The sequence below is a fragment of the Tamandua tetradactyla genome, chromosome 4 (assembly GCF_023851605.1).
Source record: "Tamandua tetradactyla isolate mTamTet1 chromosome 4, mTamTet1.pri, whole genome shotgun sequence".
Taxonomy (NCBI): Eukaryota; Metazoa; Chordata; class Mammalia; order Pilosa; family Myrmecophagidae; genus Tamandua; species Tamandua tetradactyla.
In genome coordinates this window covers 32,396,970-32,417,240 of record NC_135330.1, presented here as the reverse complement: position 1 = coordinate 32,417,240, position 20,271 = coordinate 32,396,970, and the positions used below count along the sequence as shown (strand labels likewise).

The 20,271-nt window shown below is 35.3% G+C and overlaps 1 protein-coding gene across 7 annotated transcripts in view; it reads right to left on the bottom strand.

Moving 5' to 3' along the window:
• RASAL2 (RAS protein activator like 2) overlaps nt 1–20,271 on the bottom strand; it is a 562,368-nt gene that overhangs the window by 242,871 nt on the left and 299,226 nt on the right. For all 7 annotated transcript variants that reach the window (XM_077157105.1, XM_077157101.1, XM_077157107.1 and 4 more), the window contains one exon: nt 15,049–15,175. In XM_077157105.1, coding sequence (XP_077013220.1) covers nt 15,049–15,175 — 127 coding nt within the window. The remainder of the gene's footprint in view (nt 1–15,048; nt 15,176–20,271) is intronic.

Here is a 20,271-nt window from a genome sequence, read left to right as displayed (position 1 = left end):
AAGAGATATTTGTTTTGCCCCAAATTTAAATTTTCTGTGGAACACTATCTAATTTAACCTCTCTGGTTAGTTAATTTAAACGACTTAGTATAGCTTTATGTAGAATGGAACTTAGAAGAGGGAATGAGATCTTAATATTCTGTGAAAGTTGATGCAATACCCTGATGCATTTCAGAGTGTCCTGGGCATAACATGAAAAAGTATTTTCAAAGACCTTTAGGGACCAGAGAAGGCATGGAACTATTGGACCTTTCCACCTGTGGAATTCCTGCTTTTCTTTTACGCAATAGAGGTTCCCAATTTAATAAGCCCGCCCCTCAATCTTGAGGCTTATGAGACCCATTTTTTTTTTTCATTCCATGGCTATATATATATGTATACACACACAAAAAGTTCCAAAGCTTACCACAACAATTAGTTGTAGAACAGATTTCAAAGTCTGGTCTGGTTTACAGTTTCACAATTTTAGGTTTTTCTTTCTAGCTGCTCCAAGACACTGGAAACTAAAAGAAGTATCAATAATGATTCAGCAGTCAAACTCATTTGTTAAATTCTATCTTCTGTTATACCTCCTTCTTCTCCTTTGATCCTTCTCCCAATTTGGGCTATGTCCATCTAAGTTTTTCATGTTGGAAAGGGCTATCAATAATATGGGCTAGGAGAAAGGAATTAGTTGATGCTCCTGGAGAGGCTGGCTGCTCTGGGTTTCAGGACTTATCTGGCCTAGAAACCCATCTGGAGGTTTTAAGTTTTGTGGAAAGTAATCATAGTGCATGGAATCTTCGTAGGATCTGAGATCATTCTTTAAGCAGAAATGGTTTTTAGTTGGGGTTTGGCAAATTATCATAAGCAGCAATATTTAACTGAAGCTTGCCTAAGACAAGCTACTCTCCAGAGTAGCCTCTCGATTCTTTGAACTCTCTCAGCCACTGACGTCTTATTTATTACGATTCTTTTCCCTCTTTTGGTCGGGAAAGCATTGTCAATCCCACAGTGCCAGGGCCAGGCTCATCTCTGGGAGTCATGTTTCACTTTGCTAAGGAGGCTTTCAGCCCTGAATGTCATGTGCCATGTAGGGAGAAGGGTAATGATTTCACTTACAGAGTTCGGCTGAAAGAGAGAGGGAGGCCACATCTGAGAACAACGAGACCTATTTTTATAATGGCAAAGTTAAGCCTACTTACAATTAATGCTTAGAGTCACTTCCAGAGAACCTCTTTTGTTGCTCAGTTGTGGTCTCTCTCTAAGCCAAACTGAAAATAAACTGACTACCTTCCCTTCTTTATGGGACATGACTTCCATGGATGAACCTGGCCCTGGCATCATGGGATTGGTTGACCAAAATGGGGAAAATAAATAAAACAATGTAAAGTTTCAGTGGCTAAGAGATTTCAAATAGAGTCAAGAGGTCATCCTGTAAGTTATTCTTATGCAAGTTTTAGCACATATTACAAAATGCCACAGGATGCAAGGCCCTAAGCAACAAAGTTCCTGAAATGCATACCCTAGATTCTATCCAAAATCTATAAAAAGTTATTTTCCCAGTATAACATAGTTATGAATCACCTCCTTCTACTCCTTATTTAAATCTGTAATTTTCAATTTATCTTAGTTTAGTTTTCAAGGATTTAAAGCCTCTGGATTGTTCATATGCCAGTTAAGCCGTGAAACCCAGAAGTACCAGTCTTTCCAAAAACAGTTTTATTCCCCTACCCCATAATGAAAATGCCCTTTTCATCATGAAGAAGTCTGATTGGTCATCGCCCAGATAGCCCTCAAGATTGAGGAATGGACAAAAATAAAGGGAGAGGTTGTAAATGAGAAATTAAGAATTAATAAATGATTATGATCACTAAATCGTTATATAGATGCTTTTCTTTCTATATTGTAGAATAGGCAGAAGTTAATACCTGAAATTACTAAAACTCCCCTTGTTTTTACTTACTATTGTTGGTTTTGGCCTCAGTACTGTTAAGAGTTGCTATTGTAATGGTTACTCTGGCCTGTTTATAAGTATAAGCCCTGTTTATACTTTCTATGTAATGGTTATTCTAGACAACAAAAGTCACAAAAATCAAGAAAGAGATATCCTAAATCGATGCAAATGTACTAAGAAATGAAGATCATACATCTATGTGATGATACTAAGAATTACTGAGTGCATGTGTAGAATGGAATGATTTCTAAATGTTGTGTTAATTTCTTTTCTTTTTTTTGATTAATAAAAAAAATTAAAAAAAAAGAGAGAGCTTTAAAGGGGTAGAAGGGAGGTCTAATAGTTAAAAACTCTAAAGAGAGCATGAAGACATTGAAGTTATAAAACTTATCACCTCTCTGATACTGGGAGAAACTTCAGTACCAGGTGAAGTCGGATTTCAGGAAAAAATCATTTGGTAGTGAGAAAACAAAACACATTTTTTCAGAAAAGGATGGTGAAGAATAGAGATAGCCACTAAAGTGTTACAACTTCTACAGTTTAGAACGAGCAGACAATACTAAAAAAACTAGAGTAGATTTCTTCCTGGAGAAGGATGTTAACTGAGTCAGTGAGCAGGGACATCATTGGGAATGACCAAGTGTGCTATTTTGGTTTTAACTTATCTAGCTTCTAAACTGGGTAAATTTTATGAATTAGGTAGTTATAATAAAATGAAGTGATCGGTGCTTAGTTGTAAAAGCATTTATCAGTGATGCATATCTGCTCAAATCTATAGGTTGTTACAACTAGTATTAACAAGTACAGAAACTTGCTTTATGTATTAGTGTTCTCTAGAGAAACAGAATCAACAGGGAACAAACACTCACAAATATAAAATTTATAAAAGTGTCTCACATGACCACAGGAACGCAGAGTCCAAAATCTGCAGGGCAGGCTGTGAAGCCAATGATTCTAATGGAGGGTCTGGATGAACTGCATAGGAGAGGCTTGCCAGCCGAAGCAGGAAGAGAGCCTGTCTCTTCTGAATCCTTAAAAAGCTTCCAGTGATTAGATTGGGCATCACTCATTGCAGAAGACATTCCCCGTGGCTGATTACAAATGGAATCAGCTGTGGATGCAGCTGACGTGATCAAGATCTACTTCTATGAAATGTCCTCATCGCAACAGACAGGCCAGCACTTGCCCAACCAGACAAACAGGTACTACCACTTGGCCAAGTTGACACATGAACCTGACCATGATACTTTACTTCACAGAAAAACACTCAAAAAGGCTGGACCTCGATAAAAGGCAGTATCATGGGAAAATATTGAGGGGAAAAAAGATATTAAGAAAAATCTTAACACGAGCTAAGTAATAAAATAATTAAAGAGCAGCCTGAATTCATTAAGTACTGGTTGGAAATATACTTGTCCAATAACACTATAGTCCAATTTTACTTATTTAGCTTTTATGCAGCTCATAGGCAAAATCTGTAATCTGTGGGATAATACTATATATATACAGCGAGAGAGAGGGAGAGGCTGATTATTTTGTTATTATACTGTTATTTACAAAGCTCATTAACAATACTTGGAAAACTGTGAAATGAAAAGATTTCTAACAAATTTTTCTTACTGGCATTCTTCAGAATTCTACTTGTCCAACATTACAAGAAGCATAATAAAAATATCCCTAACCAAGGTAGAAAAATTCCATTCTCAGATTTTCTCTTACAAGAATAGGTTGCTTTGAGTCTACAGGAGATCTATGTAGATGAATTCTTATGTACTTTACTATTGTGGTCTCGGGTTTCGAGTTTTTTGGAAAAAAATTCACAATAAAAACGATACATTAAATCATGGACACAGCATTCATGATCCACTGAAAGTCTACTCCCGGCACAATTTCAGCTGTTTTATTTAACAGAGACAATAAGAAGAAAATATTCTTTCAAACATTTCAAAAGAATTCAATGGAAGTTATTTTTATAATCCATTAGATTATAATACAGTAACCTAAAAATGTCAAGAAGTTTTTAGTCCTGTTAAGTCAGATTCTTTATCTTCTTTAGTGCAGATAAATAAAAACAAAACTGTGAATAAAAAAGTATGAATTAAAAAGTATTTGCAAAGTACCCTTGGGGGAATGGTGGGAAAGGGGGAAAATTCAACTTCCCCAAGTAGAGAATTCTTGATATTCTCACAAGCGGTAGGGACAACCAAAGCAATAGGCAGAGCCCTCAATATTGGGGTTTGTTCATATGAAAATTAACTCTGGAAAGGATAGGCTAAGCCTCCCTAAAATTAGGCCTAAGAGTCACCCCCAAGAGAACCTCTTTTGTTGTTCAGTTGTGGCCTCTCTTAGCCAACAGGGCAAGCAAACTCACCGCCCTCGGTGTCTCTATGTGGGACATGATTCCCAGGGGTGTGGACCTTCCTGGCAACATGGGATAGAAATCCTAGAATGAGCTGGGACTCAGCATCAAGGGATTGAGAAAACCTTCTCGACCAAAAGACAGAAGAGCGAAATGAGACAAAATAAAGTATCAATGGATGAGAGATTCCAAACAGAGCCAAGAGGTTATCCTGGAGGTTATTCTTATGCATTAAATAGATATCACCTTTTTAGTTAAGGTATAATGGAGAGGCTGGAGGGAACTGCCAGAAAATGCAGAGCTGTGTTCCAGAAGCCATGTTTCCTGAAGATGATTGTATACTGATACAGTTTTTGCAATGTGATTGCGTGATTGTGAAAACCTTGTGTTTGATGCTCCTTTTACCCACCTTTTTGACAGACCAGTAAAACATACGGAATAAAAATAAATAGGGGGAGCAAATGTCAAAATAAATTTAGTAGATTGAAATGCAAGTGATCAATGAAGGGGGGGGTAAGGGGTATGGTGTGTATGAATTTTTTTCTGTTTTCTTTTTATTTCTTTTTCTGAATTGATACAAATGTTCTAAGAAATGATCATGATGATGAATATACAACTATGTGATGATATTGTGAATTATTGATTATATATGTAGAATGGAATGATCATATGGTAAGAATGTTTGTGTTTGTTTATGTTTTAAAAAATTTAAAAATTAATAAAAAAATCTGTGGTAATGGTCAAGTTAATATCCTATTATAAATTAATAAAGATAGAGTGAAAAAGGACTTCATAGCTTATTTTTAATGTAGTATATTTCAGCAGTGTGAAACCCCTGGATAGCATCAATATAATATACTCTTTCATTTAATTCCTTGAGATTTTAGTTTACTGTTTTCCTTCTTTCTTGAAATATATCATTAAAAAACTGAAAAGTTCCTTTAGTACAGACTGGTTTGTTCTTCCTTTTTTTACTCTTTTCCTCTTTATTTTTATAGTTAATGGTATTATTGTCATTATTATCTAGAAATAGTTAACTCATTTATTTGATTAAAAATTAAAACTTAAAAAGGACTACATACTGAAAAGTCCATCTCCACACCACTTGGGTCTACCAGGCCTCCAGCTCTCTCTTCAGAAGCAATCACTAATAAATCTTTCTTCTATACTGTTCAATAGTTACACAGAGGCACCACACACATACATGCACTCATTCTTGCTTCTATGGATATGCCATTTTTACATTAATCATAGTAAATATACATGCCCAACTCTACACCTGCTTTTCCCCCCTTAACAGTGTTATCTTGGAAATTGTTTGTCATATTAGTATATATGCAATTACTTCTTTTTAATAGGTCTATATTAGTCTATTATATACATATAACATAATTTATTTAAACAATCTCATATGGATGGATATATAGGTAGTTTCTTCTCTTTTGATACTATAAACAATGATATAATAACTGCATAAGCAAACCTGTAGGATAAATTCCTAGAAACAGACTGCTTCTTGGGTAAAAGGGATGGATATTTTTTGCCAAACTGCTTAGGAGCTGCTCTCTACAGAGACAATTTAGCATCAATGGACTAGAATGCTGTTTCCTCCTATCCTTCCAACTCAAACATTTTTACCTCACAGGTAAAAATCAGCAGTTCATTGTACTTTTACTTTGCTTTTATCTGATTATGAATGAGGTACAATATCTTCTTCTCATGTTTAAATAAGATTGTAATTTTCTTTCTTTTGAACTGTATATGCTTTTTCCCTATTTGTTTAAATTTAATTTTGTAAATCACATATTATATGCACATAGTTTTAGAACCTACTGTTTCTACAAGACTCGTTAAAAAAATAGCAATTCCAGCTTTTCTCTTCTACCACTTTTACTTCTCTAAAACCAACTACTTTTATTTTTTTACCAATTCTTTTGGGAGTTATCATTAAATCTCTAAATAATATGGCTGTACTGATATTTAAAAAATTTTTCCATTTTAGACATTATCTGTTGATCTCCCACTATGGAATATGAGGATTTGACTCTTTCCTTCTCCACCTCCAACCCCAACCCAGTAACCACATGTGCACTACCTATTCTTTTACCTTCCCTATGATAGCTACACAGTAATTTTGGTAAGGGCAAAAAACGTTATAACTATGTATGCTATTTAGAGTTCAGCCATGTAGTAAACCTTGCTTATGATAAAGCATAGTGGTTAAAAGAATAGACCCTCAAGCATTAGGGCCAGGTATTTAGAAATTTTCATTTCTCTATTGCCACTGATTAGAGACAGATATAAAAACAGGAATATAAAAGAAAGGAAAGGTTTCACTTTACAGCTTCCTAGCAGGGGACAATTGTCTTGACAAAAAGTTTTTCCCCTTTCCTCTCCTTTCCCAGTCCCTTCTCACTCCTTGCCAGTATGACCCATGTTTTCTTTGTGGATGCTAATGGTTCAAGCTCTTTTTCCCAGGGAACTTAACCAGCCAATCAGAACACCACATCCATTAGAGGAGGTAACCTGGCCAACTGAGTATCCATTCTGTCAACTCTGCGGCAGTAAAGGGACTGAGGTCCTGCTGCTCTCCAGCTTGTCCCTTGCTCCCAGTCTTTTACTGTATCCAGAGGAATAATGGGTAAAAGCTGTCTCTGTCAAGCCATGTAACAAAGGACACTGTAGAAAAATGTCTGGCATAAGGGTGAGTGTGTGGAGTGCTACTTGGGAGGAACAAGTTTATTTTATATTGGATGATTTTTAATGAATGCAATATTAATCCTTACAGATGAGCAATAATCATTAAAGTAAATTAAAATAAGATCTTAAAAAAAAAAGAAAAAGAAAAAGAATAGATCCTGAAGGCAGACTGACTGATTTCAGATCATATCTTTGCCATTTATTAGCTGCTATTTTGCTATTGATTTCCTCCCTTTTCTTTTTCTGTAATTTATATTGTTCTGAAGTTGGACTTCCTAGATTTGTCCTTTAATTGTTTCATCTTTTTTTTTTTTTTTTTTGCTATTTTCTGGGCTAGCTCTTCAATTTCATCTTCTAACCCTTCTATTTTTTATTTCTGGTACAATTTTTTAATTGTAAAACAGACAAAAGCTCTTTGTTTTTATATAGAATTCAGTTCTTGTTTCTTATATGTAATATCCTTTCTCTCTGAAGGTAGTAAGGATTTTTGTTGTTGCTTCCTGTCTACTTTCTGGTTTCTGATTCTCCAAGTTTGCTTGTTTGTTTACATCTCTTTCTTTCTTGTTAGAGACTTTTTTGAGATGTTATTTTTTGGTTATCTGCTATTTGAGTGGAGGAATCCAAAAAGCTAATTGGAAGGTCTGAACACATGGGTGGAGCTCCCTGACAGTGAGTGAACTTGACTGTAGAGACGTCTGACAAGTTGAAACCTTGGGAATGTCAGTATCTGTAGGTCTTTTCTCTTGGGCTAGTTGGTTACCCTGCTTGGAGGGTAAAGGAATCTTATTCAATGTGAATATGTCTTCACTTAATTCTCTTGTATTTGGTAAAGTGCCCTGCTCTTAGTTTTGCTTAGTATCTCCCAATCCAGAAACCCTTGGGCTTTCCTTTCTAGAGGAACAAATTTTCAGTCTTATATTAGGGTAGGTGTAGGAAGTGAGAAAAACAATTGCCTGGTAGAATGAAGAAGAGAAGACCTAGGGATCCATTTGCTTCCAAAAAACTTTGAGACATCCTCCTTATTTTATCAATGCCATTCCACTAGCACACCACCTTCCTCAGCAACCCCTCTACGCTGCCTTACTACCATAGGTTTCTGGGACCATGAATTCCTAAGCCATTTGGAGATTCTGTAGTGAAAATCAGGTTGGTTCTTGGCTTTCTTTGTTGCTAGATTAAGATTTGGCTTTCCCAAACCAGGTGGGTCATTTACCACACTCCAATCTCTTTCCAGTTTTCAAATTTTGTGTGTGGTTGTTTTCATCTTTCTCCTTATCCTCATCCTTAAAGGACCATGCCTTGAAAAGAAAATCCTTTAACTATAGCTTTTGTGGGGATTCTATAAGAATAAAATTAGATTTGTTCAATCTTCCATTTCAGTTCTAGAAATCCAGTATAAACTTAAAAACAACTCCTGATTGTTTATGTCACCCATCTCCCCTTCTCACCTGATTCTCCAACCACCATATTGGTTTATTAATACTGCCTTAGGACTGGTCAAGAGTGGCCCTTAGCATGGTCTCCACATTTTGGAGGGCTCTCCTCTGGTCCTCTCGGGCACCAATCCCCACATAAGCTGAATGCAGGCTGGACTGTCCAAACACACGCATACAGAGCCTCTCATGGTATGGGAAATGCTCTTCAGATTGTTGTGAAGGTATAGAACATATTTTATTTAAGTTTGTTGAAAATAAGTTTGTTAGGCTAATCACAACCTTAAGACATTTTATGTAGTCCTTATAAACCTAGCAAGTAACTGATCCACAGTCAAAGGTTGCCTTTCCTCATGGTTTCTCCTTCCTCAGGCCTTTTGGGTTTGGAACAACCCTGACACTAATCTCAGCAAATGATGTGCATGAATTAGAAAAAATAATCCTTTATTGAAGACACTTTACTGCCATCTTCTGGACGATTTATGAAGTAACTATAAATCTACAATGACAATTAAATGAATACTACCCTTAGGGGGTTGGCAATGCATAATTTGTACAACCATAAGTGGCAGCACACTGTCTTGGAGCACCTTTACAGAAGTGAATGACTCTCCACTGTGCTAGGATGGGGATGGGTAGGAAGATAAAAGAGCAAATCAGGAATCCAAACTACTACTTTCTGAATACAGGGAATTGTGGTCCTGGCGTCTTGACTTAGAACTGAGAACTGATTTCCCATAAGAAAAATACTATAATCACGAATCTAAATCTAGCCCATAAGAGTAAAATTAGAATTTGCTTTATTAGGTTAGCTTTAAAATTTAATAAATACTACTCTTTATTTTATTCATACTAGTTTTGACACCCAAATAACAAACATCCAAAAGAAATATGAGACTGTTAAATAGTAACTGACATTTCAACATTCAATTGGGTAACAAATGAAAGCTGCTTCTTTCAATGGACAAATCTAATTAAAGCAAGTTGGTAGTAAGGTCAGTTCTGCTATAATGCTTGTTTTGAAAATGTGAATATTTCATCACTGTTGATATATCAGGGAACAAATTGTGCATAACAAAAATTTTGTGTTTGCTTATGCATGATTTCATCTGGGAGAAATCAAAACAAAGAAAACTGTACCCAGCTGAACCAAGTTTTGTCTGAATAGATAAAAATACTCATACAAATACAGCAAACAACGAACAGCTACCTCAGTTCGCTGTATGTGTTATGAGACACACCCACCCACATCTGGTATAACAAAGTTCTGTCTGATTTCAGATAATCCTCCTACCACTTTACAATGACTTACAAGCTGCAACTCTTTTGACACCTACTACTATAAGTAAACTTCAGATCTTTTTATTTATTGTAATATTTATGTATTTCTCAACCATTTAACACACACAACATTTTTACTAAGCTCCCATCTTTTTAAAATGTGCTACTAAGTTTTCAAATATAATGCCCCTAATTCCTTTTTCTCAGAAATCCTGTGGTTTATATTCTGCAATTTTGCATAGTGCAGTGATTTTTAGGAGTGCATAGGTCACATTATAGCAAAACTGACAACACACGGCTATTTTTGACCTAAACTCAAGCCTGGAATATTAACATCAGTATTATCACATATATCTTAGAATCACATTTCAAAGAAAAAACACATAGTAACTCACGGTTCTAAGAAAATCCCAAACTACTCAACCAAAAGACTTAGAGGACATTATTCCAGGGTCTTTTACCTTAATTATCCATAATTTTTTTAAATATTATTTTTCAGCTCATTTAAGCTTTTGTATTACTTATGTTTCACTAAAATCTATTAATGATAGAGGACAATTTAAATGCTGGATATTATACAGCTGTCTTACCTTGAGCTTCTATCTTCTATCTTACCTTAAGATAATATTCAAATGGTCTTAATTTATTTTATAAGAAGGGAGCAAGACTTAACATTTTTAGAAATTGTCAAAGAAAACCAAGGGCTGCCATTATTCATTGAGCTCTAATATTCAAAGGTAGAAAGGGCAGACTGTTATTTTTCTTGTACAAGTTTTGATCATTATAAAGAGCACCCAAAAGTTCAAGATCTGCTTCTACTGGTTAAATACATATATAAGTTAATTTAATAATCAATCTAAATATTGAATGCTATCACACAAAGGCATTATTTGCCAACATTTTAAATTTTGTTATTCAAAAAATTGAAGAATATATTTCTTGTTACATTAAATCTTCATTATCCACATTTCCCTTCTTTCAGTACTATTACCACTTGCTTTTTTTTTTTTTTGGTGGGAGGTGGGTAGTGCATGGTCTGGGAATCAAACCCGGGTCTCCCACATGGAAGGACCACTGAACCACCCGTGAACCACCACTTACGCTTTAAATAAAAGATTCAAACATCTTGAAAATAACTTCATAGACTATGTAGGTGCTCATAATAATGTCTTGGGAATACGAAGGAAGAGTCATCACTAGATTATAGACAAAGTTATAACTGAGGCTAATTTAATCTACGAGAGAGAGTCAGGATTAAAGTTAAGGCTTAAATAATCAATATCCTCCACTAATTCTGATCCAAATATTTATCATTTATAATAATCTTTCAAATGTCTTAGAGAGCATATCCTGAATTAAAAATATTCATTTTCTTTGAAGTTACCTTAAATCTGTATCCCTTAGGTCAATAAACTTAGAAAAAGATGGGCATAAGGTTAGCTTTTCTCAAAGTTTTTCCAATTTGATTTCCTTTTTGTTGTTATTTTAAATTTTGTTTGACTTCATCACTTAAATAAACTTGAACATTTTGGATAGCTGATGTTTCCTCTCACAGACTTCTGATGTATTCGTTCCTAAAGTCTGCTAGAGTAATATATCTTGCAAAACACATAAAATGTTAAATTTTAATTTTAAATAAATTTACCAAATGTTTCCTAATTTTTTGAGGATGGCATGGTAATAAAACAAATTTACTATTATAGGCACAGTTTGTAAAAAAAAAATTCAGAGATCTAAATAAGACCACGGGGTAACTAAAATAGAGGTATGAAATATCTGCAGCCTTGAGTAGATGTTTGGTTTTGAATCTGCCCGTTCAATTTGAAATTTCTGTTAGAGAATTGAGAAAGTATCAGGCTTTTGAATATTTGGCATTTTCTGATTAAGCTAGCTTTATGATCACGTTTCTGATGTTATCTGCATACAAGTATTTTTTGCTCATTCTAGGTTTGTGCTTTGATTGACCCATTAGGGCATGGGAGCATGAGCTTTTACTAGGGTGTCAAAGAAATGCTATGAACAGATTGGACAAACTTCATGTCTGTGTTTTCCACCAGCCTGGCAGTAGGTAACGTCCAGTAGTGGAGATAAATTTCCTTCCATAAATTTATAGTTCACAAAAGTGTTGTCCATTATTCAGCTTTCATCTTCCTTCTATTTCAGAGTATTCTTGTATACTACATGGTGGCTTTGTTTTAAAAATGAATTGAATGCCGGCTAGGCCAAGGTGGCTCAGGAGGCAGAGTTCTCACCTGCCATGCCAGAGACTCGGGTTTGATTCCCGGTGCCTGCCCATGCAAAAAAAAAAAAAAAAAAAAAAAGAATGCCTTAAATTTATGTAGGTTACATTTATACTGAGAATAAACATTTTACTAGTTCATGTGATGAATTAATATCCAAATACTGTTTGTATGTCAAGAACCCAACTGTATAAAGAAGTAATCTCCTGTTGAAAACTCAGCAAATCATGCTTTACATGGGTATGAATTTGGATAATCATCTTTTCATGAATAAAATAAAAGCTGGATATTGTCACATATCTACAAGGCAAAATTATTTTTTCTTGTTTTTTTAAATCAAAATGATTTAGATATTATGTACCCACAATTGGATGAGTCACACATCTGTGGAGATAATCTAATCCAGTTTCCAACCTATAGTGTGAATAGGGATTAGAAGAAATGGTTGCTCCTATAAGATTGGATTAAATATGGCTTTTCTAGGGTACAGCATCCTTTCAAACTGGCACACCTTACTTCATACTTTCATCAGATCTTTACTCAGAAGTCACTCAGAAATGAGGCCGTCCTTGACCAATCAATCTATCTAAAATTACAATTGCTTCACATTTCCTTATTATCATTTCTTTTATTTATAGTGGTTGTGGCTCATAATGCATGCAGTGAACTGAGGTAGCTGTTAGGTATTTGAGGCATGTGTGTGTAAGAGCATTTTGTATATTCTGATATGGTATGGTTCAGCTGGGTCCACTCTTCTTTGTTCATCTAGTATTTCCTCCCCTCGTGAAATGTGGGATTGTTTACAAGACTTTCCATTCTGTTTGTCTATTCTTTCACTAATACCTCACTACAATTTTTAAATACATTTTGATACTAGTAGTTTTATTATACCTTCTCACCTTGTTTTCTTCTATCTTGGCTATTCTTGGCCTTTAGAATTTCCATATGAATTCTAGAATCAAATGGCCAATTTATGGAGGGAAAAAATTGGAATTTTGAATTTGAAGAGAAGTGACATAACACTGAGTCTTCTAAACCATGATCATGGTATAACCCTCGTTTACTTAAATCTTTTAAAATTTCTTTCATTAATGTTTTATAGTTTTCTGTGTAGAAGTCTTACATATCTTTCATTAGACTTTCCCCCTAAGTGTTCGCTATTTTGTGATGCACAGATAAACTGTATATTAAACACTTTTCATTTCCTACCTGTTGTTGGCATATAGGAATACAACTCATTTTTAGATATTAACCTATTTTTTTGTTTCTAAATGCATGTATCCTATCTTCCTAACTACAGAAAAACCTTTTTAAAGACAGAAATCTTATCTTACACCTCTTTTCATTTCTTGGGACTGACTTAGAATGTAGCATATAAAGCAATGACTCAATGAAATATTTAACAGCAGAAGTTTTGCCTAAAGACAAATCATTGGCAGATAAAAATAGAACCACCGAGTATCTAATTCAAGATTAGATTGGCATGTAAGGAAGAATGGCTCTAGAACTAGTCTTTCCCCCTCTAATACCTATGGATGAGAGCTTCTAGTACTAATTTACAAAATCCACCCCTAAAATGATCAGAGATTGCTATGGATCAGGATGGCTACCAGACTTGTCAAGGACAGAAGGTAAAGGACTGGATTTGGAGAAATATCTTTCCCACCTCATCTTAGTTTGTCTTTGGGAACAGTACCCGAAATACTGCAGATATTTAATAATTTACTACATAGTTTTCTCTCTTAAGATATTGTAATGATTATTCAAATAATGATGCACTGCCTTCAAATCCATTGATTTCTGTGCACCAAGACTCAAGTAGACAATGGTTCCTAGAGTAGTGGCAAAGATAATCATCAACATAACATTACAAATAATGAAAGCAAAGGAGATGAAAGAAGGTGAAGACAACCCAGTTTAGACTGAACTTATTTATGAACTATAAACGGAAATAAAATGGTTACACTCAAACAGGTTTGTAATATAATTCAGGCCCATACCCACACTGGTTTCAACACACTTATAGAAATACAATGGAAACCGGTTGAGAGGAAAATTTGCCTCTCAAAGTAAATTTTCTCCTTAGATAAAATTGTTTGCTAACCTAACTAATTTCTAGAAAAGCAACAACCATTACAGTATAAAAAGAGAAATAAAAGATAAAAATTTCGAACAAGAGTTCTGAGTTCCATTTAGGAAATGAAGGAAAAAAGCAAAGAAAACCCCTCTAGATTTTCAAAAGCACAATCAAAACCATGCTATTATCCATATTTGCCCCCATAGAGATAATGAATGATATTCTGTTCTGTCTACCAAATATCTGTGACTAAATGTGTATGGCTCACCATGCAAATAATAATAATCTCACAAGTTAAAGGGCCTTCTACTTTTCAAATTGTCATTATTTTATTTAATCTTAATTGTATTTCCTTAACATTATCTGAGTGGTGTTATTACCTAAATTTCTATTGGTAAACACGAAAAACACCTAACAGAATACATTTGGTAGGAAAGGGGGAAAGAGCTGCTTTGATACTGATATTAACCCCTGTAGTGTATACCAACTCAAATGGGATTTCTTTGCTTTCTCCCTCTCTCTTACCCACTCCAACACAATCCTGAAAGTTACTCATATGGAACATGCAAAATTAGCTTAGTTAAATTAGCCTGCATTACACTGTATAAGACAACATTAGTAGCTGTGTGAACAGGACATATCTAAACCACCGAACACTGTTTCCATACACTGGCTTCCCTGTGAATGTCAGTGCTTCAACAAGATCACCTCATGCTCTTTTCAGAATTTAGAAATTAGAAAAAAACCCAGAAACAATACATCAGCCAACCTGCCTAGAACTGAACAACAGCAACCTTACTAGGGCACAGATAAATTTTCTCTCTATAAAATAACTGCTGTCTTTTGGTTACACAGAACCAAACTTTCTAATGACCTCTACCCTCGATTAACATGCTATTGATTCCAACCTGCTTACTTAACAGGAAATGAAAGATGTTTTGCTTTACTGTTAATGGTCAACAATAAATCCATAAATGACCCAACAAAAACCGGGAAATTTTTTCCCTTTATTATGAGCTTACCCAGTTTGGTTGCGCCCTCTTGTGGGTAATCAGGAAACTGACCCTCGGAAGGGACGCTGACAGTTCTTCTCAGACATCGTCCTTTGGTGGAATCTGTCTGCTGTTCCTGTCCCCCCTCCACAGGTATCTAAGTCACCAAAAGAAAAATGATGAAACTTAATAATGAACTCAGCATACCTACTCACTAACTGAATAATGCTTTTAGTTCATGAAAAAAGTAATCAGCAGAGCAAAGCAGAAGAAATGTAGGAAGAAAATAAACAAAGTAAGGTATAACCAACCCTATTTCAGGAAGCTTTTTAAAAGAAAACTGAAAGATCAGGAAAGGTGAGTATGTAAATTAGCACACATGAAGTATATAAAATCATATTCAGGTGTATACCTGCTCTGGGAGCTCGGAAAACAAAACACCCACACAAATAAAAGCTACTTTTATATCAGAAACTGGTTCATAAGCTTCAACTTCCCCCAGGGCTCACTGGTAAACGAAAATAATGTCAATCAGAAAGACTGAGCTTAAAATTCTTTTAAAAGAAGGTTTTGTTAGATAAAGGGAATAAAATCACCCAATTTTTCTTCACTTTTAGAAGTAAGCATTTAGAGATAATTAATAAAACATATTTACTGGCAACTTGTACAGGTAATTATATAAGATGTCATATTCTCTTCCAAATGTAAGATTAATTTTTTAATTCTAAAAATTATTTTTCTGCAATTGTTTCAGGAACAAATCAAGTATTATTTGCATATGTAGAATGGTAAAAAAAGATTCCTGATGCCTAAAACTATCTTAAATGTTACTCAGCAAATTATTATTGTAGAGTTACATAATGGCTTTAAGTTCCTCATTTTTTGGTAACACCAGGTTATTTTAGTTTGGGGGCAGAGGACAAAGACTCTTCATAAGAATTTTTTTTTTTTTTTTACATGGGCAGACACCGGGAATCGAACCCGGGTCCCCTGGCATGGCAGGCAAGCATCCTTGCCTGCTGAGCCACCACGGCCCGCCCCATAAGAATGTTTTAATCAGAATTAACTAAACCATCCTACATGGTTTGGCAAAATATATCAGTAACTAATGCTACTTTCTAAATTTTTATGACTATAATATTGTTTTTGACACATTGTAATAATAATAACAAACACCAAACTCTTACTGTTGGCAAGGCTAAGGAATTCACATGTGTGACACTGTGTGGAACACATTATTATCTCCTTTTGACAGATGAGGAATTATTTATTTCTCCAAATGATTACAAGGGATACATATCACATCATCTGATACAACCAAACTGGAACAGATGCAGGCTTCGGTGTACTGCATTTTGATTTGCCTTAGAAATCCAACTCCTATGATTGGGGCAAAGGAAACCTCTCTCTGAGTACTGAGAGCTGAAGAACAAACTCAATGTTTCCAAAAAGAATGAAAACTTTCACCCTCCCTACGGGTCCCAAAATTCCCAGTTTTCTCATTACTATACTTATTGTTTGCATAATGAGAAACTGAGGTACAGAATTAAGAAAGGTAAAATTCTAAAAAAAAGCTAAGACCAAATAATAGCATCAAAAATACCATGAACTCTTCCCAAAGTACTATGTAATATAAACCTTTACAAACAGTAATCTAAGACACCCATCCCTTTCAGGATAGAACCTATATTAACTTTACATAAATAATTAAAAGAATGGCACTAAGAGGTTAAATAACTTCCTCCTATTAAGGAAAACAAAAATGCATTCCTACCTGCCTTAACAGTAGGAAACAATGGGGGGGGGGGGGGAATTTGGATAAAACAGTTTGGATCTTGACAAATAATTGAACCTAAATAAATAATTCTTTTGGTGATGTTTAAAAAAAGCCTATTATTTGAAATAATGAAAGCCTAAACCGTAAAGAAAGAAAGTAGCAATTGTGGGTGTTTAAGAGGATATGGCCTGTGATATTTTTTTTCCTATGGAAATTTATAAAGGCCATATCCAAGAAAATAATAAGGAATGGGCCCCTATTATTATTATTTTATCTCTACCATATTTAAAAGGAGGGGATAAATAAAACTAAAGCAAATTTCTATTTTGCGTCTAAAATTCACTTGTAATTACTATCTCAAAGTTTTAACGTAGGCTCTTTATTTTATACTGTTTTAATTTAAAATAGGATCAAAGGTTTTTTTTTTAAACTATTGCTTTTAATGGTTAGGGCATTTTGTCTCTCACTTAGGATATAAAGGAAAATAGACAGTGTTGGGTTTTATTCTAAACATTCATTTCTTAAACAAAAATAATTTACTTTTGCAACACCACAGACTGCTTCTTAGCTAAAACATTTTAACAGGAGATACTGATCTATTTCTTTATAATTTCAGGGATCATATTTCAAGTGCCTTCAAACAAACTAAGTTAGAGTTCAGAAATCTTAGAATACAGCTGAAGAGAATCAATTTTAGAAAGTCAGTTTTAGGTGAGCAATTTTTTTTGTCCATTCTGACTGCTCTAATTTAGTTTACTATTCATTATTTGTTTATACTGAATTGCTCATTTAAAATATTGTCTCTCCTCTAAGTTCTATAACATAAGATTTTTTTTTTAAACCTCTTTAGCCTTGCACGCTTCTAAGCCCTCTTTTCCCTTAAGGAAAAATCACCTTAATTTCATTCCACTTTAGATAAGAAAAGTGAAAAATACTGTAGTAAGGGGGAGTGAATGGTTTCTTCAGCTTCTAAGATAAACAGCAAAGTCAAACTGGATCTCTGGCTCCTAGTCCTCTTTGTTAGTCCAAACCATTTATGACAATGGAAGAGCAAGAGCACAAGAAAGAAATCAAGTTACTTAGAATAACAATGTATGCATGTACATATATCCATATATATCCTGCAAAATTATCATTTATTTTGTATATTTCAATTTCAATCAGAGCACATAAAGTTTGGACAGTCAGGTACAGGAAATCAAGATGATGCCAATTAGCAAAAGAAAGATCTTCTGTTATTTCTTTTCCTAAAAGATGCTAAAACGATGCTCAGAACTCCTGTATCCTAACAAGAAAGATTCCTCAACTTTCTTATCTCCTTAAGGCAATGGTTTCTCAAAGCAAGTAGGTCCAGATACTAAGAGCATCAGCATCACCTGGGAATTTGTCAGAAATGTACATTCTCAGGACTGACCCCAGACCTACTGGATTAGAAATGCTGTGATGGAGCTTAGCAGTGTGTTTTACCAAGCCTTCCAAATGATTCTGACGCTTGCTAAAGATTAAGAACCTCTACCTTAAGGGATTGTTTCTCTCCTTTCATGGCTAAATGTTTCAAGATGGCATCTATAACACAGATCCTTAATCTTGACTTTAAATTATAATCACCTAGGGCAGCTTTAAAAAATACCTATGTGTGGGTACCCCTCCTAGACATTCTAAGTTAACTGGCTAGAGTGCCCTAGGTATTAGGATATTTAAAATCTCCCCATGTGACTCTAATGTGCAGCCTAAGTTGAAACCCACATATCCAGTACTCTAGCTCTTGACCACCAGTTCTAACTGTGGAAGCATAAATAAATCACTTAGCTTTACAATTTCTGCATTTTGAGCCATGATCTTTCTGATATCTCAGCTGGATGCCTAGGGTGTTAAAGTTTTAAAGAGATCTCTCACTGGCAGGGTTAGGACTCTTGCGCTGCCACTAGAATATATTCCTTTCTCAACATCAGCAGCTCTGTGGAAAGTTTACGTAGTCTCGCCCTGAGCAAATGCAGTTCAGTACTGGGTCAAAGACTAGTGCTCTGGCCAGCAGATTTCAGTCCCTTCAGCTGAAGAATTCTGTCCTCTGCATACTCAGCTCAGTGGGACCACTGAACTGCTTGGACTACAGGTGGCTGCATCGCAGTCTGGAAATGGCATGCAGGCAGGCAGCCAGGGCAATGACAAGGACTGCAGTCTTAGGCTGCTTATTGTGCAGTGCTGAAATCAGTTGCCTCATATATTTTGTCCAGTTTTATGCCGTATACATTGAGAGGGCTAATTTTGCACCAGTTACTCCATCATGGCTGGTACTGGAAGCCTCTTATCATCTCTTATCCAAACTACTCCAAAAATCTCTTCACTGGTATCTACCTCTGAAGTTCTGCCCTTTAAATTTATTCCTTACCTAATCACAGTGATATTTCTAAAGTGCAAATATGATTGTCATTCTGAGACTTCAAGCCCTTTAATGACTCCTCTTTGCCACTAGCATGGTTTTCAAAGGAGAGGGGTTCTGTTTGTGTATGGAAGTATATGCATATGGTAGTGGGCGGGGGTGGGGGGGTGGACAGGGGAAGGAGGAAGGGAGTTTCTGCTTCAACCAGAGCACAATTTTCAGTTTGCCTGTTGTATAGGGCTTCTGCATAGGCTTTTCTATAAAGAAGGGGTTCTTTCGGTCAAAGAGAATTTGAAAAAGACTATACTATATAGTGAAGCCCACAATCTGTGTCCAGCCTCACACTTCACATTCCAGGAACACCAAACTGCTTGTATTTCCCTACTATGTTCCCGATTCTGTAGTTCAGTGCTTTTGCTCAATTTGTTTTCTCAGTCTGAAATGTTCTCCCTCACTTTCGTTGCTATCCTAAACCTACCAATAAATTCCTAAACCACCAGTAAATTCCTATCTCTTCCTATCTCCTCCCCCTCTATCAATCACGTAGGGTTAAATATGACTCACTTAGTCTCCTCCAACAACATACCTTTCTGTATCACTGCACTCATTACATTGAATTACAAATATTCATTTATGTGACTGATTACACATAAGAATCCCAAAACCTTAAAATAGCTTCAACCCTGAAAGAATGAATAAATACTCTATAGGTAGGGGAAAATTTCAACAAAAGAAGAAGCATAAATTGGCCAAGAAGGGGTAGGCATAATATTATTTATTTATTTTTAACAGGGAGTAAGCCAATTTAGCTAGTATATCTCAAAAGGAAGATGTGAGGCAGGACACCAGAAACATATAATGACATGTTGGGAGGGCCTGAATACCAGGCCATGTGTAGTTCAGGGAAGCCACTCAAGCTTTTTGATCAGAGGAAGGTAGTATCCTAACGGGTTTATCTCTTTCCTATCACTTCTTTCAACACATGCTGCAAATTAATTTTCATAACACATAACTTTAATCAAATCCCTTCCTTTGGTAATTCCCAACTGCCAATATCTTCGTGACATACTTAGAGCAAGATTCATAGGATAAATGG